Source organism: Gymnodraco acuticeps, unplaced genomic scaffold (genome assembly GCF_902827175.1).
Source record: "Gymnodraco acuticeps unplaced genomic scaffold, fGymAcu1.1, whole genome shotgun sequence".
Lineage (NCBI taxonomy): Eukaryota > Metazoa > Chordata > Actinopteri > Perciformes > Bathydraconidae > Gymnodraco > Gymnodraco acuticeps.
Genome location: NW_022990335.1, coordinates 238,685 through 262,877, shown reverse-complemented (window position 1 = coordinate 262,877; position 24,193 = coordinate 238,685). Strand labels below are relative to the sequence as shown.

Sequence of the window (24,193 nt, the reverse complement as noted above, 5' to 3'; positions counted from 1 at the left end):
GTAACTTTGAGAGCGTCTCGCGCGTAAAAAGTTGAACAATGTTGAACTTTTTACGCACGAAACGCTCTCTCCGTTCCTGACAAGTGAGCGTAAGCCAATCAAATCCCGTTTCAGAAAATCTGACAGCTCAAGCCGTAGCCAATCAAAAACCGCGCATACGCTGGGAGAGATATCCTGAGATATCCCGCCGTTCATGTCTATATTTGAAATAAAATGGACGAGGTTATAATCGTAGCGGTAGCGAATCACCCTGTATTATTTGATGTGACCCTGTTCACCTACCGGGATAGAAACCAGAGGAACCAGGCATGGAAGGAGGTGGCAGAGACAGTGGGGGAAACTGGTAGGTTTTCGCCTGTTTGGGGATTTTATATCCAGTTTACTTCATGTTAACATAGCTAATGAAACATAGCCGGTATATTTAGCATAAAATAGCGCCATAGACATTAATCACATACATGTTAATCATCCGCTGCCACATCATAGACTATATTGCATTACATTAATGCACACAGTCATACTCCTTTCACATTTCTTAGTTATATATATATATGCAAAAATTCATTCCTAGCATTCTATTTCCATGTAAATTACTGCTTTATTTAATTTTTATCTTTTTGCAATTTAACTGTACAATACATGTTGTGTTTTATATTAGATTTCTTGTTTTGTATATATGCACCATGACATCAAGTCAAATTCGTAGTATGTGCAAAGCTACCTGGCAATAAACCTGTTTTTGATTCTGATAAAGTGTGACATGTAAAACCTTGTATGCAATTGAAAGGGATTTGGTTTTCATTAATGGAGCAATCATTTTCTGAAATTCAAGAAATTAACTGTATTCTTTCATTTTCATTTTATTAGACGAAGTGTGCAAAAAGCGTTGGAAGTCCCTCAGGGACCGATACCGCAGGGAGAGGATCCTGGAGAAGGAAGGGAAAAGTAGCGGGGCAGGGGCTTCCGGGGGATCTAAGCCCTGGCGTCTCGCGGCAGTAATGAGCTTTTTAAAGCCCTTCATGCTGGACCGTGAGACGTCCAGCAATTTCCCCCGGCAACCCCTGCCTCCACCCACCGGAGCAGAAGAAGAGGAAGACTCTATGGGTGACAGCCTGGATGACAGTCTGGAAAGCCAGCCAGAGCCAGGTAGCAGTCAGCCGGCCAGTCAGCCGGCCAGTGTGCCGGCCAGTGTGCCAGACGGTGTGCCGGCCAGTGTGCCAGCATTCCGGGGGAAGAAGAGCAGGGGAAGGGAGATGTCCCCTTTTGAGGAGAACCTGCTGTCGGCCGTAGGCCCGATGCTGGCCATGCCACCACCACCACCACCCCCACCACCAGTGGTGGAGGTGGAAGACGAGGACCTCCTTTTTTTAAGGAGTCTCTGGCCTGCAATGCAAAAGCTGAGCAGGACGAGCAGCATGAGACTGAAAATGAAGCTACAAGAGGCGGTCCTGGAGGCCACAGAAATGGACATTAATAATTAATTAATTAGATACTGATACTGATCCACATTACATCTTTTTACACTCATCACTCATCACACACAACATCACATAAATAAAAGTTATTTAAAAGTATGTTATGGCTATACTGTGTCTTGACTTGTTCATGTGGTTTGTCAGTTACAACATACCAGGAGCTTCTTGTATGTCGATATATAATGTGCTGTCTTCTGTAATTATTCAGGTGAAACCCTGATGAAAATTATGAGTGGTTTATCACTAAAAACAGGGCTGAAGGAAAAAGGTTGTTAGTTATATCATGATATCAATTCAAGAAACATGTTTATTAGGAATGGTTGATTTTAAAATGGCTCATTTGGAATATTTGCTTTTTAAAGAAAATGGGTAGCTCTTAAAAGAGCTTTTTGGTTTGGAGACAAATATGGGCCTACACCACATTTGCCTGCCATCGCACTGCCCCCTCCTCGTTGAAGTAGGAGCAGAAGGTCTCCCGCTGTTGGATGGATTGCCGTGTGGCATTGTTGGAGCCCATCCTCGGTGCATCACACAGGGTTGGAGTAACTTCATCCGTGGACCTTGCGATAGGTGTGCGTGATGGCATATCAATGGTCTTCCTGCGGAGGAAGTTATGCAACACACAGGCAGCCTTCACACACAACTCCGTCACCTCGGGGCTGGTGGTGATGACACGCCTGAGCATTCTCCACTGGGTTGAGAGGATGCCAAACGCACATTCAACCACCAACCTGGCACGGCTGAGGCGGTAGTTAAATAACCTCCTTTCACGGGTGAGGTGACGTCCAGGGAATGGACGCAGAAGGTTGTCCAGCAGCGGAAATGCCTCATCTCCAACGAAGACATGGGGGAGAGGGCCCCGCCGCTCTGATCCTGCGATGACGGTGTCAGGTGGTAGCTGCAGACTGCCGTCTCGGAGGCTCTCTCCAAATGCAGAATTCCGCAGGCTCCCACTGTCGCTGCTCCTCCCAAAGCCTCCAACATCCACTACCCTGAACAGGTACTCAGCATCCACCACAGCCAGCAGTACCAAGGAGTGGGTGGACTTATAATTAAAGTAGAGGGAACCTGCATTTGCTGGAGCCTGGATAACGACGTGCTTCCCATCTATGGCACCAACACAGTTGGGAAACTCCCAGCGCTCCTGGAACCCAGCAGCGATGGCTCTCCAATCCTCCACCTGTGGTACCGGCATGCACTCCTCGACCAGGGCGGTCCAGATGGCCCCCGCAACCTCCTTGACAATGACTGCCACTGTAGAACGCCCGAACCGATAGCTGAAGGCTATCGTCGCGTACGAGTCACCAGTTGCCAGGTACCTGAGAAAAAAAGATATATACATGATTACAAAATATATTTATTCAGACCCCACACACACACAGACCACAGATCCCCCCCTCCACACATTGAACACAGACACACACATTGAACACAGACACAGATTGAACACACATTGAACACAGACACACACACATTGAACAGACACACACATTGAACAGACACACACATTGAACACAGACACACACACATTGAACACAGACACACAGACACACACATTGAACACAGACACACACATTGAACAGACACACACATTGAACACAGACACACACATTGAACACAGACACACAGACACACACATTGAACACAGACAGACACACAGATCCCCACACACACATTGATCACAGACACAGACACACACGCCATGTACACAGGGGAGCAATACTGTGTTTACCTAGATATCTTAATTAATGTTACCCATCTGAACTAAATCACAGACTTCAGTCATCATTCGTGCATTCTCTCTCCTTCTATACAGAGTCAGATTAAAGAAGTAGAAATACACAAAACGTACCGTAGGCAGATGGCGAGTCGCTCGGCGGGGCCGATTGACATACGCAGATGGGTGTCCACCTTTGTAATCAGTGGGCCCACCTTTCCGAGCAACTCGTCGAACACCTCCTTGCTCATCCTGAAGTACCTCTGAAAAAGGCGGTCATCGAGACGGAGCTCCTGGACGAGAAGGTGGTATTCCCCCCTTTGTAGACGGCATCCATTTTAGCAATAGTGGAGAAGAACCGGGGTTTTTCACTTTGTATGTCCGGGGCGGGAGATTCACATGGAGATTCTGATTGGTTGTTGGTCGCGGGGCTCGAAGAAACGCCCCAAGCGTAAATCTTGGGGCGTTGGAAGCGAATTTTACGCTTGTAGTGTGGCCGGCCCGTTATAGTGCGTTTAGTGGTTGGACAGGGATGGGAGTGATGGAGGCCACAGCTCTGGGAAAGAAGCTGTTCTTCAGTCTGTTGGTGCGTGCTTTTATTGACCTGAACCGTCTGCTGGATGGCAGCGGTTCGAACAGTGAGTGGCCGGGGTGTGTGATGTCTCTGATGATACTGCTGGCTTTCTTCTGCAGTCGACTTTTGTAGATGTTATCAAGGTTGGGCAGCTCAGTCCCAACAATGCGCTGAGCAGCCTTCACCACCCGTTGCAGGTCCTTCCGCTCTGCGGCTGTGCAGCTGGTGTACCACACAGTTATGCAGCTGGTCAGGGTGCTTTCAATGGTCGACCGATAGAAGTTTACCAGCAGTTTTTGTGGAAGCCTGGCCTGTCTTAGTTTCCTCAGGAAAAACAGTCTCTGCTGTGCCTTTTTCACCAGATTTGAGGTGTTTGAGGTCCATGTCAATTTATTGGAGATGTTGACTCCAAGGAACCGTAGGTCTTCCACGCTCTCCACTGCTTCTCCATGGATGTGGAGGGGGAGATGGACTTCCTTTTTTGTCCTCCTGAAATCAACAATGAGCTCCTTAGTTTTGGAGGTGTTAAGGACAAGGTTGTGTTCCTTACACCAGTCAGTCAGATGTTCCACCTCGAGCCTGTAGGCTGTCTCCTTATTGTCTGTAATAAGACCGACTACTGTGGTGTCGTCTGCAAATGTTACTATGGAGTTGGAGGTGTGGATGGGGGTGCAGTTGCTGGTAAACAGTGTGAAGAGCATGGGACTAAGCACACAACCTTGTGGGGTTCCTGTGTTTAGTATAAGGGGGGATGATAGGTGCTTACCGACTCTGACTTGCTGTGGTCTGTCAGTCAGGAAGTCCATGACCCACGAGCAAAGTGAAGAGCCAAAGCCAAGAATATTCAGTTTGCTGACCAGTTTGTGGGGCATGACGGTGTTGAATGCAGAGCTAAAATCCAAAAATAGCATCCTCACATAACTGCCTGGTAATTCCAGATGTGTCAGAGAGGTGTGGAGGGATGAGTTGATGGCGTCTTCTGTGGAGCGGTTTGGCCTGTAGGCAAACTGATGCTTGTCAAGGTCAGGTGGGATGATTGTTCTGATATGGGCAAGCACCAGTTTCTCAAAACACTTCATGACTATTGGTGTAAGCGCGACTGGGCGATAGTCATTTAGGCCAGGGGTACTCAAATACAAATCTTAAAGGTCCAAAATAAATGTTTCAATAAGACAAAGGTCCGTTTATTACGGTCATTCAAACTTTTAAACAATTGCAACAAGATTCTTAACACGAGGTTGCAAAAACAAAAATAATCTGTATATGCAGCCGTTTTCATTGTTATTGTGTCTGTGCTTGACCCCTCAGAGTCGCAGTGTAAGAGCTGCACAGTTATGAATAAAGGCAGCTGCACCCTCTTTCATTCAGCATTCCCATTATTGCTTTATAAATGTATTCCCCCTTGTGCGTCCACTGAGGTTCGTCAGGCCCAACACATCTTCAACAAACTCCCCCTTTGCCTCATCATAAAAACCCACAAACACCAGCAACTGAGCATTGTCAGTGGTGTCAGTGGTGTCAGTGGACTCACCCACAGCTAAGGAAATTCACTGTGCATTTTTTATTCCATCACAAAGCTGATGAATCAAATCACCAGCCAGTATTTCTGTTCTTCTGGTTGCTGTGGAATCTGAGAGGGGGATTTGCTTGATTTGGCCTGTTATTTCCTCTTTTTGTTTGCCTTCAACATGGTCTCCATCACTTCAGTCATACATTCTTTTATACTGCAGTTATTATCCAGTGGAATGTCCTTACCTACTGGCCTAGTACAATCAAAGTGGTTACTTTTTTTTGGCTGGGCAGTGTAGTTTTACACACCGTCTGATTTGACTTTCTCAGGACTTAAAACAGTTTTTTGGGGGCAGACCCCCTCAAAGAAAAAAAGATATTTACACACGTAAGGTCATCATCTTAATAGTTGTGTATGCTCATCCGTGAGCAGAGCATCAAGTTGGCATGTCTATTACAGCTGAATGCGGCGATTACCATTTTGTTCAGAAAAACGCCTCACAAACGTATTAAGATCACAGCTTCAGTGCGTTTTGATTCAATGCTGAGTACAGCCACACTGACAGTCTCTTCTCTGTCAGACCGCAAATACCTCATTCCTTCAGCGCTTGGGTCCGAATGCTTCTCGTTTTGCGCCGTCCAGTTCAAAATGAAATCGCCGCCAATCATATGTCCACGCTCGCGCCAGGACCGGGGGAGGGGTTACATGACGTGCATCTTGTGCTGCATTCACTTGCACTCGGACATTAGAGACTTTCTCTCATAAATGTCCGATGAGCCACAACTTTTCTTTCAAAACAAAGCTGCCAACTGGGGTGGCAGCTGGGGTGGCAAGGCCTATTTTTAGGGTGTCAGTTGCCACCCCAGTAAGTGAAACTAGGCTACTAGCTACAGTACAGATGGAACTAGATGAGCTGTTAACTCTCGCTCTGAATTTTTTTTTTTTAATTCTCGCTCTGACTTAGACAGGTTGAAAGAGACACACACATTTTTCCCACCCGCAGTCCGCGAAGACCCGCCCTACTGTGCCTCTGATTCGCAGATTGTTTGGGGGGAAAAAACGCTGACTGGATGCTGAATGTGATTGGACCAAAGCGTTGACACACACAGGTGGAACACAGTGGAACAGTCAGACATGCAGAGCGCTGTTTGCAGTGGACATAGCGGAGCATTTTGACTCGTTGCGAATGCGTTGTGGCGATGTCTCACATATAATACAGAGAGATAATACATATGAAAAGTATAATTTGCTCAGAGTCCGGAGACAGTGGTGGTTCGGTCCGGATCCGGACCAGAGTCCGTAGTTTGAGGATGCCTGATTTAGGCACTTCACAGATGTCTTTTTAGGCACTGGAATGATGGTTGAGGATTTGAGGCATGTTGGAACAGTAGCTTGTTGTAATGAGAGGTTGAATATATCAGTAAATACCTCTGTCAGCTGGTCCGCACATGCCTTCAGTACCCGGCCGGGCACTCCGTCTGGGCCTGCAGCTTTGCTAGGTCTGATTTTCCTCAGAGTGGTCCACACCTGATGGTGCTGTAGAACCAGCGTTGTCTCCTCAGCAGGTGGGTGGATGAGTGGAGCAGATTCCTCATTAGTGAGCACTGTAGTTGATCCCCCCAGTGAAACGGAGGCTCATCCGCCTGCATTCCTTCTGCTATCTTCTGCTTGAGAGCAGTGCCAGACAAAACTGCGTATTCCAAGTGGCGCATCCAGGTCTCCCCCCGTGATGGGAGAGGTTAGGAAGATATCTGCCCCCCGAGAAACAAGGAACCTTGTATCAAGCCTCTGAAGTCCTCGCTCGTCCCGCAGGGTTGTCTGCCTGAGCCCACCGAGCAGAATGATGAAGAAGCATCCCATCTCCTCAGATAGTTGAAGATTAGAATCCTCTCATCTCGAAACGACCTCGTGCCTCCTTGCCCGTTGCTGGGGGTGTCCTCTGCAGCCGGAGAGTGTGACCCTCTCTCTCTGACCCTTGGCCTTTAGAGCTGTCCTAGTTATTGGGTTAACACTTGATAGGGATGTTTTCCTGAGTGCAGACAACTCAAAGTATTTGATTAGCACATTATCATTTAAATACAAAAATAGGATAGGCCCCTCAGAATTATTTGGGAGCCTTCCTGACACATGCACATGCATAAATGTAAGGTTTGTGTTAGTCATTTAACATGCAAGAATCATATACTCATCAGTCCAAAGCAGAGAAATGTTATTGTAATTTAAAGGTGAGCTAGTCCCTGTGGATATAACCCCTTCTCAATGATTCTAAATGTTAAATTAATTCACCATTTACCGTTTGATAAAAGATTAGTTTATCAGAAATATTTTCCTCTTCCATAAAAACATAGGTTTTAGAAATAAATGTTCCAATATAAAATCAATTACTCAATATAATTGACTCTTCCCTCCCTTTTCTTACATGTCACATATGAAATAATAATTTAGGAGTCTATTTAAGCATGGTGTAATCTATAATCTATTACTCGAGAAGACTCAGTATCACCTGTGTGCAGCTTACAAAAAAAACAATTGTGAGAAACATATATTATGCAGGAACTGTATACCTTTGTTGAAAAACAAAGCATATCTGATTTGGGAGGAAAAGCTTCATCCCCTTAACATCTGAGAAATGTCAAACAAATTCAAAACCTTACATTTGAAAACAGGTTTGCATTCCTCCACTTAAAATGACATTATCATTGGAAACAAATTGTTGATTCGTAAAGACCTTGTTTTATGTTGGTAAATGTTTTGGTATACCAATAGTTTGTTGTTAGTTGTTGAAAGAAGGGTTTTTGAACGCTTGTCAGTCCGAAGGAATCTATTAATGTGTATATGACAGGGGTGCTTATGCCCGCTTCGGTTTTCAATGTCCGCCATCACGTTAAAACAGAGGATTGGTGGCATTTTCAGTTCATTGCTTGCTTCCACACGCCTTTTCCCCTCCTTGTCTCTTTCATGACTTTATTTAATGCATTAGAACGATTGTTATCGTAACTTTCCGTGTTTCCGGAAGTCAAACTCACTGTTCACATTACGGCGTATATTTCCGGAACGGCCTTTCAAAATAAAAGCCACAGGCCGCTGTTCACCAGAGATGCCTTCACAATAAAAAAAAAAAAGCTACTTGTTTTGATGTAGAATCTATAAATTGAATCGTTAGAGCAGAACAGAATGGTCGTATTGTAGCCTGAGTACCGTGCAGCCTTCAGTTTCACCAGGTGGAAACATTGTCCATATAATGTGAATACATGTAGAACTAGACATTAAGAGGCCCCTGACATTAGGCCTATTTTTTAAAAATAGTAGGGGCTTTTAACAGCTTGCCAACCTATAGGCATCCTCTGCATAGCAGTATGAATAGCCTTAAAAAAACAACCCATTCTGCGGTAACGAGAGTCATATTTCTGAACCAAATGCCCTAAGTTAAGCCGTTAGTCTCATCTGACTGACCCAAGGGTTGGTGCTGGTGTGACCGGGAGGCTTCCAGGTGTTCAAAGCAGATGTCAAGCTTTCAGTTCATGGCTTGGTGGGGGGAGTGGCCCACGTGAGACAGTATTGTTCAGTTTGAGGAGCGGCATTGTCTCTGGAAGCAGGTAATGGTGTCCATTCTCGGACCAGACCATTAATGTCATTTCATGTAGAGCAGCCATAGCATCTCTGTGACTGCACTCAGCCGGACTGTCAGAACTGGGTGAGTCTTAGTGAAATCGTCCAAGGCCATAGATAGAATGGAACCACGTACCAACAAAAGGGACACAAGGTCATCAATGTCTCTCTTTACCATTGGCCTAATTGCACAACAAATTAGTGGGAAAAATGTGGAACACTAATCCATCATGTGAAATGTTGAGTTAATCTAAATAATTCCTTATGGGTTGAAATCAAATTAACATTAGAACTAAAGTCAGTCAAAATTGGACTGCACGGATCAGAATCTAATCAATACACCATTTTCCCAGCTCTGTAATGAAAAGGATAACAAAATTAGGTACATTACAGGAGTGTTAAAACACCCAAACATGCACACTTATCTTATTCTAGTAGAGATTAGAGGACAGGGTCTAATGTTGTGAACAAAATGATCAAATCAAAGTTATTTTGTTTATTCTATGTTATGTACCACATTTAATTTAATAATTAATCTTGAATTACTAAAAACTTTAAAGAAGGCAACAATTTACAATTTGGATAAAGTGATTACTCATCCAAAGTGTGTGTGTGGTGTGTGTGTGTGTGTGTGTGTGTGTGTGTGTGTGTGTGTGTGTGTGTGTGTGTGTGTGTGTGTGTGTGTGTGTGTGTGTGTGTGTGTGTGTGCATTATACTTTTAAAGAATTGCTCAATTAATTTAACACATTTATTATGCACACAATAAAAACTCCAACAAATATATTGATCCTGGCTTAACCAGCGACCTTTACTCTGTTGTTCATAAGCTCGGTTTCAGAAAACTTGTCAGTAGTTTAACAACTATTTTAATTTTAGTATTGTCTATGAAGACCAATTGGTTGATACGAGAAATAATTTGAAGCAGTTTAATAAAGAATGTTAAACTATTTTTAAAACTGTAATTGAACTTCAACTTATATTAATTATCTGATTCCAGTGGCCAGTTGGAAAAGACAATCAACACAGTTTCCATTTTGCTGCAACAGCGCAAAACGTTTCAACAACAATTAGTATTATGTCTGAGTCTTGTTCTGCTTATCTTCTTTGTTTCAGAATGTGTTCAATACATTACGTTTTTATTCATTATTATTATACAATATATAGATTAAGAATAAATGAAACAAATAATACAACATTGACCTAAAAAAACAGATTTTGCAACCCTGATCTCCTCAGGCAGGTCTCTGAGGGTCTCGGGGCGCAGGACGGGCATAGGGCTTATACAAGGTCACAAAGATATACCAGCAATACCATTTAAGAATAGATTCTTAAAGCAATATAATCTTCTTTTCTTCTTACACCTAGCGCTCACCCTGAACAGTGTGCTTCTTGTTTACATGTTCCCCTGCACACTCAGAGGCAGGACATAAAAACACTCTTTTTATTTTTCTCAAGTAATTTACTTTTGGTGAGATAACTAAAGTTTAGTTCATTTTACCCTGTCTATGAACTGATTCATTATTAGTTGTTACAAAACATACACAAGACGGCGTGACAAACCAATATAGACCCCCCATACAAACAATCAGACAAACAAAACATGAACTCGTAATAAACACCAGCGCGACAGCAAAGCTCTTCAGCTCAATTTAGTCCGGATTTTAGAGATCTTAGAGGGGGTGGGGAATTATCTCCAGTGGGGCGTCTTCTCACCCCTCACCCTTGTATACAAGTGATTTATCGGTGCCTGAAAGCCGTCCAAGAGCGATAACTAGCTTATCCTCTTGCGACAACCACTAGGCTATTTGTTTCTAGTGGTGCTGTGCCCCCCCGAGTGCCCCCCCGATTGGAGCCCACAGACTTTTTCCCTGCCCTTTCTCTCCAAACGACAGCCCAGTTGACTGTAGTCCGTACGACAAGCCTATATATACTTGCTATCGAGTTCACCTCAAGGTGAAACACAGTTTGCCTATGCTTGCTTGCCACTACACACCTCTGATCAATTAGCCTATAATTGTATGTATGCACTCCTGACCGCCACCTGCTCCAGAGAACCGTGGCGCATCGGTGATGCACGCACTTCGCGCTGGCCCGTCTAACCATGAGAAAGCGGTCCTAAACAACGAGTGCTTTTAGACCGTCCCATTTGAAGGACGGCGGTGCCGTGAGTTAAAGCCTAGACAAAAAAACTGTGATTTTCTTCCTCTCAGCTATACTGCCCCAGCTCCACAAACACGGGGGAGGTGTTTTTACACACACTCCCAAGGCTGGAGCCGGAGTCGTTTTTACAGAGAGGTGATAACAGTATGGTATCTCTTGGCTGCTTATTTTCAACTGCTGTGTTTGGCCACTAAGACCCTCAAAATCCGGCGATTTGTCCAATACAAATCTTTTACATTGCTTTCAATTCACACAGAAGCTCCACCTCACTGATGCTCTTTCCTTAAGGTCTCTTTAAACATGAGCTGTGTATGCTTGTATGGCACTTCCGTCCCGAGCAGCACACACAGAGGAAATCAGCCAGGACTGAGTCCCCAGACACTGATTCCCTGGGTTTAACTATCCCTAAATGTTCATTAACCAAAAGGAAACGCAGCCGATCAGTTTCACAGGTAATTTTAGGATACCGTCAATCACAGATTCTGATAAGGCGATGTCCAAATGTAGATTTGAAAATCACACTTACCAGAATCTGAAGATCTGTTGGCATCCTGCCGACAACGCCAATTTGTAGAGGAAACTTCTGTGTAGCTATGCAGTGGGAGTCACCGACTCAGGAAGGAGACACGGTAGGAGCAGTAGCTTTGATGTCAAACACTGATGGTTTATTTGGAGTTACGGCCGGAGGATTCACATCACAAGTGTCACGATCTGTCTTTATGGTGTTTTGTCTTGTCTTGTTTCATGTTTTATTTTGTAAGGTCTTCACCTCCTGTCTTGCCTGTTTCTGTCTGCGTTGTGTCTTGTTTGGTTTTGTCTGTGGTTCCCTGTCGTTAGTTCCCTGGTGTGTCTGATTACCCAATTGTGTTCACCTGTGTTTTCTCCTCCCTCCTCACCTGTGTCTTGTTTGTGTGATTAGTCTTGTGTGTATTTAAGTTCTGGTTTTTCTGTCTGTCTTTGTCGGTTCGTCTTTTGTCATGACTAGTTCGTCGGTGAGTGTTCTGTTCTGTCTGTTATCACCTAGCCTTGAAATAAAGGAACTGTCACTTTAATCTGCATTTGGGTCCTACCTGCTTCACACACCGTGACAGTACGAACCGACCAAACAAATGGACCCAGCAGATGATCCATGGGAGGTAGAATTACAGCATTTTACCTTCTATCTGGCTTGCTGCTTCGATTGGTGGAAGGAAGCGTCCAGTGTTCGGCAGAAGAGGGCCGCTCTGGTAGAGGCGCACCGGTTGGCAGCAGAGAAACTATGTTTTGTTGAGTTCTTACCCGACTGGATTTTGGACTTCCTTGAAACATGTGATTCCCGGCCTGCTAGCCCCAGGCATGCTAACTCCATTTCTCCCAATTCCCAACCTGGCACCATACGCCTTGGTGGGTTCCGCCTGAAGTCAACCCGTGCTTCTGCCCCAGTTCCTGCTCCTGTCCAGGAGTCGTATTCCGGAACTCGTCAGGCTTATGGAGGTCCACGGAGTATTCAGGAGGCTGCTAAGAGGAGTCGTCGCAGGGCCAGGCTGACAGCCCGAGCCCCAGCGGCCGTTGTTCCGGCTCCAGTGCAGGCCCCAACAGCCATGGTTCCGGCTCCAGTGCCGGCCCCAGCAGCCATGTTTCCGGCTCCAAAACCAGCCCACACAGCCATGATCCAGGCTCCAGTACAGGCCCCAACAGCCATGGTCCCTGCACCAGAGCTGGCCCATACAGCCATGGTTCCGGCCCCAGTTCCAGCCATGGTTCCGGCTCAGGTACCGGCTCGAGCAGTCATGGTCCCGACTCCAGCACCTCGTCTCCTGCTGGCTCCCCAGCCGACGCCAGCTCCCCGAGTCTTGTCGGCCTACCGGCCGACTCCAGCACCTCGTCTCCTGTTGGCTCTCCAGCCAACACCAGCTCCCCGAGTCTTGTCGGCGTACCGGCCGACTCCAGCACCTCGTCTCCTGCTGGCTCCCCAGACGACGCCAGCTCCCCGTGTCCTGTCGGCGTACCGACCGACACAAGTTCCCTCTCAAGTCCCCTCTCAAGTTCCTACCCGAGTCCCCTCTCCAGTTCCTACCCGAGTCCCCTCTCCAGTTCCTACCCGAGTCCCCTCTCGGGTCCCCTCTCCGGTCCCTTCTCCAGTTCCCTCTCGAGTCCCCTCTCCAGTCCCCTCTCCAGTCTCCTCTCATGTCCCTTCTCAAGTCCCCTCTCCAGTCTCCTCTCATGTCCCTTCTCAAGTCCCCTCTCCAGTTCCCTCTCCGGTCCCCTCTCGGGTCCCCTCTCGGGTCCCCTCTCGGGTCCCCTCTCGAGTCCCTTCTCGAGTCCCTTCTCGAGTTCCCTCTCGAGTCCCCTCTCAAGTCCCCTCTCAGGTCCCATCTCGAGTCTCTTCTCAAGTCCCCTCTCAGGTCCCATCTCGAGTCCTCTCTCAAGTTCCCTCTCGAGTTCCCTCTCGAGTCTCCTCTCAAGTCATCTCTCGAGTCCCCTTTCGAGTCCCCTCTCAAGTCTCCTCTCGAGTCCCCTTTCGAGTCCCCTCTCGAGTTCCCTCCTTTAGTCCCTCCTCTAGTCCCTCCTTTAGTCCCCTCTCTAGTCCCCTCTCTAGTCCCTCCTCTAGTTCCCCTCGCGAGTCCCCTCTCGAGTTCCCTTCTCTAGTCCCTCCTTTAGTCCCTCCTTTAGTCCCTCCTCTAGTCTCTCCTCTAGTCCCCTCTCGAGTCCCCTCTCGAGTTCCCCCTTAGTTCTCCTCTCGGTTCCCCTCTCGAGTCTCCTCTCGAGTCCCGTCTCAAGTCCCTACCCAATGTCCTGGTCCGTTGGAGGTTCTGCTGGGGGTCCTGCCAACTCCATGTCCTGTCCCGTTGGAGGCCCCGTCGACTACTCCTCTGCCGGGGGTCCTACCAATCGTATGTCTGTCCCGTTGGAGGTCCCGCCGTCTACTCTCCTGCCGGGGGTCCTGCCAGCTCCTTGTCCTGTCTCGTTGGAGGTCCCGCCGACTACTCTCCTGCCGGGGGTCCTGCCAACCCTTTGTCCTGTCCCGTTGGAGGTCCCACCGTCTACTCTCCTGCCGGGGGTCCTGCCAACCCTTTGTCCTGTGCCGTTGGAGGCCCCGCCGACTACTCTCCTGCCGGGGGTCCTGCCAACCCTTTGTCCTGTGCCGTTGGAGGCCCCGCCGACTAGTCTCCTGCCGGGGGTCCTGCCAACCCTTTGTCCTGTCCCGTTGGAGGTCCCGCCGTCTACTCTCCTGCCGGGGGTCCTGCCAACCCTTTGTCCTGTGCCGTTGGAGGCCCCGCCGACTACTCTTTTGCCGGGGGTCCTGCCAACCCTTTGTCCTGTGCCATTGGAGGCCCCGCCGACTACTCTCCTGCCGGGGGTCCTACCAACTCCTTGTCCTGTTCCGTTGGAGGCCCCGCCATCCTCTGTCTCGCCGGGGGTCCTGCCAATCCCGTGTCCTGGTCCTCTTCCGTGGAGGATCCTGCCGAGGCCTGTCCCACCAGCTCCGGTTCCTGTCCGGCCGACACCGGGTCCTGGTCCTGGCCTCCGGCGCTGGCCCGTCAGCGCCTTCCTGCCCGGCCTCCGGAGCTCTCTGGTCTTCGTCCTCGAGCCCGGCCCCCTGAGAGCCGTGGTCTTCGCCCTCGATCCCGGCCCTCTGTGAGCCGTGGTCTTCGCCCGCAATCCCGGCCCTCTGTGAGCCGTGGTCTTCGCCCGCGATCCCGGCCCCCTGACTCTTCCTGCCGCTGCCCTCGTCCTCGAGCCCGGCCCCCTGACTCTTCCTGCCGCGGCCTTTGCCCTCGAGCCCGGCCCCCTGACTTTCCCGGCCGCGGTCCTCGCCCTCATGCTCGGCCCCCTGAGTTCGCCCGCGATGGCCTTCGCCCCTTCATAACCCCCACCTTGAACTCTGCCTTGCCCCCGGGCCGTCCGCCCGAATACCCCTTTTTGAACTCTGCCTTGCCCCCGGGCCGTCCGCCCGAGAACCCCTCCTTGAACTCTGCCTTGCCCACGGGCCGTCCGCCCGAGATCCCTTCCTGGTCCTCTGCTGTGCTCCTGGGCGGTCAGCTCAGTCCCGTCCTCCTGACCTCCTCCACCCACCCTGGTGGCCTAGTGTCGTTAGTTCCCTGGTATGTCTGATTACCCAATTGTGTTCACCTGTGTTTTCTCCTCCCTCCTCACCTGTGTCAATCAATCAATCAATCAATGTTTATTTATATAGCCCAATATCACAAATGTTACATTTGTCTCAGTGGACTTTACAGTTTGTACAAAATATCAGTATGACAATACGACACCCTCTGTCCTTAGACCCTCACATCGTACAAGGAAAAACTTCCGGAGAAAACCCACAGTTTAAAGGGAAAAATGGGAGAAACCTCAGGGAGAGCAACAGAGGAGGGATCCCTCTCCCAGGACGGACAGACGTGCAATAGATGCCGTGTGTAAATTGAAAAGATAATACATTTGCAACATAGGTAGTCCAAATGTTTGGAAATGCATGTGTGTATAATAGGAAGATGAATCCACGAGGATATCCATCCAGGACCTATGATCCAGGACCACAGCCACGACTCAAGATCCAGGGCTCGCGATCCAAGACAGAGGAGCGCAGGATCATCCATGACTCCGGATCCCGGCGTATATAGACACCAAAAAGAAAGACATTTGGGGAAGCTGGGTTAATCGGAACATGAGAGTACACAGGTATAGACAGAGAGAAGGAAGAAGTAAGATGTCCCCCGACAAACTAAGCCTATATCAGCAAAACTAGGGGCTGGATCTAATCAGCCCTAACTATAAGCTTTATCAAAAAGGAAGGTCTTAAGCGCACTCTTAAAAACGGATAGGGTGTCTGCCGCCCGAACACAAACTGGAAGCTGATTCCACAAATGTGGAGCTTGATAAGAAAAGGCTCTGGCTCCCATTGTACTTTTAGAGACTCTAGGAACAACCAACAACCCTGCATTCTTGGAACGCAATGCCCTAGTAGGACAGTAGGGTATAATGAGTTCTTTAAGGTAAGATGGCGCCTGCCCATTAAGGGCTTTGTAGGCGAGAAGAAGAATTTTAAATTCTATCCTGTGTTCTATAGGGAGCCAGTGTAAGGCAGCCAGAACAGGAGTAATGTGGTCCCTTTTCCTAACTCTGGTTAGTACACGAGCCGCAGCATTTTGAATCAGCTGAAGCGACTTGACTGACTTCTTGGTACACCCTGATAATAAAGAGTTACAATAATCCAGCCTTGAAGTAACAAATGCATGGACTAGTTTCTCTGCATCGTTTTGAGGCAAGATATGCCTGATTTTTGCAATGTTACGTAGATGGAAGTAGGCGGTCCTTGAAATTGATTTTATGTGGGCGTTAAAGGATAAATCCTGATCAAATATAACACCAAGATTCCTTACAGTCTCACTGGAGGCCAAATTAATGCCATCCATAGTTAGTATATCCTTAGATAATTTGTTTCGTAGATTCTTCGGGCCAAGTACAATAACTTCAGTTTTGGTCGTGTTTAACATCAAAAAGTTTAAGGTCATCCACGTTTTTAAGTCCTTAAGGCAGTCTTGAATTTTATTTAGATGATTAATTTCATCAGGCTTGATTGATAAATATAGTTGAGTATCATCCGCATAACAATGAAAGTTTACAGAATGATTCCTTATAATATTGCCTAACGGAAGCATATATAATGTGAACAAAATAGGTCCGAGCACTGAGCCCTGTGGCACTCCATGGCTAACTTTGGTTTGCGTGGAAGATTCATCATTGACACGTACAAACTGAGAGCGTTCAGATAGATAGGACCTAAACCAGTCTAAAGCAGTTCCCTGTATGCCAACTAAGTGCTCTAGTCTTTGCAATAAGATATCATGGTCGATAGTATCAAATGCAGCACTGAGATCGACCAAAACAAGAATAGAGACACGTCCCTTGTCAGAGGCTATTAGAATGTCATTTGTGACTTTAACCAGAGCTGTCTCTGTGCTATGATGTGTTCTAAAGCCAGACTGAAAAGCTTCAAATAAATCATTGTTTTTTAAGTAATCACACAACTGTTTTGCGACCGCTTTCTCAAGAATTTTTGAGAGGAACGGAAGATTAGAAATAGGTCTATAGTTGGCTAAAACCTCTGGATCGAGGTTGTGCTTTTTAAGAAGCGGTTTTATCACTGCTACTTTGAATGATTGTGGAACATAGCCTGATAATAAAGACATATTCATAATATTTAATAAATAAGTGCTAATTAATGGAAAAACTTCCTTCAACAGCTTAGTTGGAATTGGGTCTAACATGCACGTTGATGGTTTAGAAGAGAGAATCATTGAATTGAATTGTTCAAGGTTTATGGCTGAAAAGCATTCTAGTTTACTATCTAGTGTAATATTAGAACTTACGTTTCCGGGAGCTGTTGATAACACTATACTGGTCAAAGGCAAGAGGTCATTAATTTTGTTTCTAAGAGTAACAATTTTATCGTTAAAAAAGCACATAAAATCATTACTACTGAGTGCTATGGGAATAGAAGGCTCAATCGAGCTGTGGCTTTCTGTCAGCCTGGCTACAGTGCTGAAAAGAAATCTTGCATTATTCTTATTCTCATCTATTAATGAAGAGTAGTAAGCTGCTCTCGCTTTACGCAATGCTTTCTTATATTCATTGAGAGTAATATGCCAAATTAAACGAGATTCTTCAAGTTTAGTAGAACGCCATATCCTTTCAAGTTGTCTCGACTTTTGCTTTATTTTGCGGGTTTCGGCATTATGCCATGGAGCTAGTCTATGTTGTTTTATTTTCTTCTTTTTCAAAGGAGCAACAGAGTCTAATTTTATTCGCAGCGCATCTGTAGCACTATCAACAACATGATCAATTTGGGGTGGTGTACATTTTGTATAAGTTTCCTCCCTTACATGCAGACATGCTATCGAGTTAAGTATTGGTGGAATCTCTTCCTTAAATTTGGCTATAGCACTAACAGATAGGTTTCTGCTGCAGGAGCTTTTGACTAATGCTTTGTAGTCTAGTAACAGTACTTCAAAAGTTACTAAGAAATGGTCGGATAAAGCAGGATTATGCGGTTCGACTAATAGTTGCTCAATTTCAATACCATAAGTCAGAACAAGGTCGAGAGTGTGATTATAGCAGTGGGTTGGTTTATTTACACTCTGACAAAAACCAACAGAATCTAATATAGAGTTAAATGCAACAGTAAGGCTATTTTTATCATCGTCAACATGAATATTAAAGTCACCTACGATAATTACTTTATCTGTTTTAAGTACCAAAGTTGATAAAAACTCAGAGAATTCAGATAAGAATTCTGAATAAGGACCTGGTGCACGGTACACTGTAACAAATAAGATTTGCTGCAAAATTTTCCAGGTCGGATGCGTAAGACTAAAAACGAGACTTTCAAAGGAGGTATAATTTAATTTTGGTTTAGTATTGATAAGTAAACTTGAGTCAAAGATGGCTGCAACTCCACCTCCTCGGCCCGTGCCTCGGGCAATATGAGTATTGATATGGCTGGGTGGAGTGGCCTCATTTATGCTGACATATTCTTCATGTCTCAACCAAGTTTCAGTGAGACAGCATATATCAATATTATAATCTGATATTAAATCATTTACCAATATTGCTTTAGATGCTAGAGATCTTATGTTTAAGAGACCACATTTAATATTCCTGTTTTGTTGCACTGTAGTAGTTGTTACATTTACTTTGATTAGGTTATTATGTATGACACCTCTATTAGGTTTTACCTTAACTTGTCCTTGGGCAGACACACACACCGCTAATATTGGGTATTTTATTGGGTTCGGGATTCCTATGGATGACTGCCTAGGAGAGAGCGCAGAGAAGCGTGTAAGACTGTGACTCCGCCTCCTGGTCTCAACTCCAGTTTGTCATGGATTAAGTCCACAAAGCCCTGAAATGTTTGCCGAAATGAGATCGGCACCTTCCAAAGTAGGATGAATGCCGTCTCTCTTAATCAGACCAGGTTTTCCCCAGAAGGCTGTCCAATTATTTACGAAGCCCACATTGTTTGCTGGGCACCACCAAGACAACCAGCGCTGAAATGATGACATGCGGCTATACATGTCATCATTGATCAGATTGGGGAGGGGACCAGAGAAGATTACGGTGTCCGACATTGTCTTAGCATAACTACACACCGACTCCACATTAAGTTTGGTGCATTCTGATCGGCGTATACGAACATCATTACCACCGACGTGAATAACAATCCTACTGTATTTACGTTTATTTTTAGCCAGCAGTTTAAGATGCGCCTCAACGTCGCCCGCTCTGGCCCCCGGAATGCATGTGACTGTGGAGGCTTCGGTCTCTAATTTCACGTGTCTCATAATAGAGCTACCAATAACCAGAGTTGGCTTCTCAGCGGGTGTCTCGCTGAGTGGGGAATATCTGTTAGATACGTGAACGGGTTGGTGGGGACCTGCGGGTTTCGCGTTATGCCCCTTCTGAACAGTCACCCAGTCTCCCTGCTGCTCGGGAGTTGCCGGGGGACGGCTAATAGGAGCTACCATTTGCCGGTCCGCACCGGCTAACATGGGCTTTACTGTAGCTGAGTTTCTTTCTAAGATGCGGAGCCGGGCTTCTATGGCTATGATTCCCGCCTCCAACCTAACAACTATACTACATTTAACACATGTATCGGTACCAGTAAAGGAGGTAGGGAAGTAACCAAACATGAGACAGTTAGAGCAGGAAATAGCACCCGAGGGTGGGGAAAGAGCCATGGCTAGCTATCAAGCTAAAGTAGCTACCGTTAGCAAACCCGAAAAGAGTGTAGGCAACTGTGGAGTTACAGTCGCTAAGAGAAGGAGAGTTGTGAGAGCTTAAGTTATAGTAACGTGTGATTACAACGTCAGGCAGTTGCCGTGATCAAGAGTTTTAAAACGATCGATTAAGTTAAGATAATAAGCTATCAGCAACAGAACGGACACACGGGATACCCGGAGATGACAACAACCGGAAGTTACAACATGCTTACCGCAATAGTGGTCCGTGTAGAAACAGTCTGTAATATTAATATTACACTTACCAGAATCTGAAGATCTGTTGGCATCCTGCCGACAACGCCAATTTGTAGAGGAAACTTCTGTGTAGCTATGCAGTGGGAGTCACCGACTCAGGAAGGAGACACGGTAGGAGCAGTAGCTTTGATGTCAAACACTGATGGTTTATTTGGAGTTACGGCCGGAGGATTCACATCACAAGTGTCACGATCTGTCTTTATGGTGTTTTGTCTTGTCTTGTTTCATGTTTTATTTTGTAAGGTCTTCACCTCCTGTCTTGCCTGTTTCTGTCTGCGTTGTGTCTTGTTTGGTTTTGTCTGTGGTTCCCTGTCGTTAGTTCCCTGGTGTGTCTGATTACCCAATTGTGTTCACCTGTGTTTTCTCCTCCCTCCTCACCTGTGTCTTGTTTGTGTGATTAGTCTTGTGTGTATTTAAGTTCTGGTTTTTCTGTCTGTCTTTGTCGGTTCGTCTTTTGTCATGACTAGTTCGTCGGTGAGTGTTCTGTTCTGTCTGTTATCACCTAGCCTTGAAATAAAGGAACTTTCACTTTATCTGCATTTGGGTCCTACCTGCTTCACACACCGTGACAATATCAGCCTGTGAGCAGTATGAACAGTGTGTATGAATGTGCTAAGATATATAAAGTATGAAAACGGTAAGCAGTGCAAGTATAGTATAAAATATATAGATATTAATGTCATGATGATAAACATTGTGGAACAATGATGAAAAATGGGAATGGATGTGGCGACGTAAAACTGACACAAAACAACAACAAACTTTTGCTGAGCCAATTGGAGAGTTTCATCAGCAGCACGGGGTAAAAACCACCAATGAGCGCTCAGCTCGAGATACCAGCGAGTCGTTTCCCATCAAGCATTTAGCTTCCGCAGCCCGTGGAGAGGAACTGCGCCGCCTCGCCACGCCTCGCTCTCAAGGCTGCGGGCGTCTTTGTCCCGCGAGATTTCAACGTCTCATGTAGGCGAGCCTCCAGAGCAAGTCGGACAAAATGACTAACCATCATGCAACGCACTAGCAAGACGTTGATCGCAACTGCGCAGGTCTCGCTTGTCTCAAACAAGCCTAATATCCAGGGGATGCATGCATAGCTGTCATTGGCTGAGATAAGTCCGGCCGTGCGTCACGCCTCCACCGTTCCCGGAAATGCATCCGTGGAGGAACCATCAGTGTATCCTCGGTTATAGCTCCTCCAGAGAGCCTCCTCGACGCTCGATGCTCGGTCCTCGGTGTGCATTTAGAGAAATGAGACGTCCTTCAAAATGGCGCGCTGAAATTCATTTCCGGGTCACTACCGGAGGACCGAGGAGTCGAGGAGGGGAAATTTGAGTATTGAGAAGCCTCTATAGCCGCTTGGTTGATACCAAGCGGCAAACTGTGGGGTAGAGCCGGGAAGCCAATACGGAAGTGCCACACACTGCAGTTCATATATTGGCCGATAGGCGATGGCTGCAGAAAGGAGCAATTTCCATAGACCCCCATGTTAAAATGCCCGATTTTACAGCAGAAAAAAACATGTTTCTACCCCTGGCTCCATACATTTTATTATCGATATAGTTAGATTCCACCTTCATGATTATGGATCTGTGAGTGAATTGTTTTCTAACGCGACCCTTTATATTTATATTAGGTCTTAAAGTTTGTGCATACATTAGGGCGTGGTCACTTTGATTGACAGATACGTGCCTCACTGTCAGCTAACAGCAACGTTAGTTAGTTGTAGTTACTGTACTTGATCCTTTAGCTGTGTTCGTGGTGATCGTGCCTGTTAGGGAATATTGTTACAAATACCAGATAATTAAAATGTCGTGCTGTGCGCTTGAATGTACTAACAGATCTTCCAAGAAGTCTACTTTCAGCTTTTTTCGGTGAATAAAATGATAATATTATACATGTTAACCCCGTTAGCAGGTGTTTGTGTGCTTGTTAGCTTAGCCTGTTATGTAGCTTATTAGCCAGCTAAGGACGTAACCCTTTATACATATATACAGTTTAGTTTATGATTCAGCCTTGGGTAAGACTTTTATACTATATGGCTATGACGCCCATAATGCTAAACGGGAGCAAATGTTAAAAGGGGTGGGCCGCCGGAGTCCACGCCGCCGAAGCTAACGGGGCTGCAGGGTGCTAGCTCGCTAGTGCGTCCCGGCGGCCGTAGCTAGCACCCTGGGGCTCCGTTAGCTTCGGCCAGCGGCGGAGTCCGGCGTTATAACTGGAGATCAAGGAATGCATCGTAACGCGGACTTGGTTCGCCTGCAGCCCGCTGTAGTATTAGCTAAATAAATTATGTTGAGCAAGGCTTATTAAGCTGAACACCGCCACAATTATTCTGCTATGTATCGGTACTTATTTTATTTTATTAACGTGTGAATGACAAGCATTAAGAATAATACCAAATAGCTAATTATCTTGCAGATTGTCTCGTTTGATTATGAATGTAACGTTTATCAGGGTTCGTACGGTCATTGAAAACCTGGAAAAGTCATGGAAATTCAAAATGCAAATTCCAGGCCCTGGAAAAGTTATGGAAAACAATATTTTTCCCAAAGTTTTGGAAAAGTCATGGAAATGTAACTAAAGTTGCGTCAAATATAATTTGTATCTAATCGCCGAAATAATCTGCGGTCGCGAGCTGTTATGTGCCATCATGAAGCGCATGGTGTTATTTTTTAATATATGAAGCGCGAGCTGTGTGCTCGAGTCTTCTTGCCTGTCGGGCCCAATAGTCTGGCTGCAGACCGCAGCAAGGAGGCGGATCGTATAGGGGCGTTTCCTAAAGGGTTATGAACCCCGCCCCCACGTATTTCTTAAAGGTATATGACGCTCTCTGTTTCTCATTTATTTTAATGCTTTGAATGAATCATAAACGAACTTTGAAAAATAATAATTATAATTAATTTGCATAAAGAATGAAGAGTATACAACCCACAGAGAAGACAAATTCATAAATTGTAGGCATATCATTTTTCACTGTTTGTGCAGTGGTAGTAATTATTATTCAAATCAATCAACTACGTTTTATGGAAGATATCGCTGTATATCATTTAACAACATGAGTAGAGGTTTCTGTACACCTAAAATACTGAAGTTTAAGTTACTGTCCTGATGTGTATCATTCATTTGTTCATGTTGTGTCTGGTGGTAAGATTAATAAAAAATAAAAATATATATACAGTACATACAAAGAGGAAAGTCTTTATTAAACAAACATTTTATTGGCTGTTCTAATTATTATTAACCCCATCAGCCATTTTCTTGGAAGGTGCCTCCAGCATCATAGAAACAGTCAATGCTGCAGAATCCTGCCAGCTCATCTTCCGAGTACATCCCAGAGAGTTGTCCTCTGTGCCCATGTCCCCTGTAGCCTTCCGAGTCCTTGTACCGGTTGCGGCACTGTATGCAGCTGGAGATCTGGAACGGGATCCTGTAGGTCTTAGTGTACTCCACAGAGTACTTCTTCCAGGTCACCACACCTGATGAGAAAAGAAAAGAAGGACTCAATTGTCTAAAACGTAGGTTCAGGTTATTTTTTATTTAAGCCAGAAGCCTACAGCTGTCACCCAAAAAAAACCTTTGCGCTGGCCTTTCTTCAAGCCAGACAAGCAGTCATGTCACCTATAGCTTATTGTGGTTCTATAAGTGAGTGACTTTACCTGTAGCATAGAGATGCTGTGCACATAAAAATGTGGGAGTCTAAATGAAAGCGTAACTATATACAGCATGGCTGAAGGGTTAGTGAGCCCGACTGGGAAGCCTCCAGGGGGCCTCAGAAATGTGTCAAAGTGTCCCTGAGCAAGACACTTAACCCCAACTGCTTACCGCTTTATGCAGCTCAAGGGGTCACATAATTTGTATAATATAACTAGTGTTTTTGCTTATCGATATTAGGAAGTTTTTATTATGTTACATTCTTTAACCTGTCTTTAATAGTGTTAGGTGAGCTATTAAGCATGTGTTAGATGACCAGTGACTCTTCTCTAATCATATTACTTTACCACATTTCTGATGATGCCATAACTAATGTTACATAATTATAGAAGACACATCCGAAGTGTTATTTTTACATATTGATTAGCAGCCGACATTTACTGAAAGGATGCGTCCGTCTCTCGTCTGGTTCATTACAACTAG

The 24,193-nt window shown here is 45.8% G+C and overlaps 3 protein-coding genes across 3 annotated transcripts in view; 1 reads left to right on the top strand and 2 right to left on the bottom strand.

Annotated features, from left to right (window-relative positions):
- On the top strand, window positions 1-1,561 carry LOC117550783 (transcription factor Adf-1-like). The gene is made up of 2 exons (XM_034223313.1): window positions 1-343; window positions 868-1,561. The coding sequence occupies exons 1-2, from the start codon at window positions 214-216 to the stop codon at window positions 1,479-1,481; spliced, it is 744 nt and encodes a 247-aa protein (XP_034079204.1). The 5' UTR covers window positions 1-213; the 3' UTR covers window positions 1,482-1,561.
- Window positions 836-3,685, bottom strand: LOC117550782 (protein ANTAGONIST OF LIKE HETEROCHROMATIN PROTEIN 1-like). The gene is made up of 2 exons (XM_034223312.1): window positions 3,328-3,685; window positions 836-2,794 (listed from the first exon to the last, which is right to left on the bottom strand). The coding sequence occupies exons 1-2, from the start codon at window positions 3,441-3,443 to the stop codon at window positions 1,888-1,890; spliced, it is 1,023 nt and encodes a 340-aa protein (XP_034079203.1). The 5' UTR covers window positions 3,444-3,685; the 3' UTR covers window positions 836-1,887.
- Window positions 3,686-23,232: 19,547 nt separating this feature from the next.
- The window catches only part of mterf2 (mitochondrial transcription termination factor 2), a 28,812-nt gene continuing 27,851 nt past the window's right edge, over window positions 23,233-24,193 (bottom strand). Inside the window, exon 3 of the transcript XR_004569715.1 lies at window positions 23,233-23,535. The gene's annotated coding sequence lies outside the window, so the exon portion shown is untranslated. The remainder of the gene's footprint in view (window positions 23,536-24,193) is intronic.

Bases quoted from the DNA above. Each gene is read 5' to 3' on its own strand.
- LOC117550782 (XM_034223312.1), bottom strand. From the start codon at position 3,443: ATGAGCAAGGAGGTGTTCGACGAGTTGCTCGGAAAGGTGGGCCCACTG. The intron at 2,795-3,327 runs GTACGTTTTGTG...TTTTTTTCTCAG, and splicing joins CGACTCGCCATCTGCCTACG to GTACCTGGCAACTGGTGACT.
- LOC117550783 (XM_034223313.1), top strand. From the start codon at position 214: ATGGACGAGGTTATAATCGTAGCGGTAGCGAATCACCCTGTATTATTT. The intron at 344-867 runs GTAGGTTTTCGC...TCATTTTATTAG, and splicing joins AGAGACAGTGGGGGAAACTG to ACGAAGTGTGCAAAAAGCGT.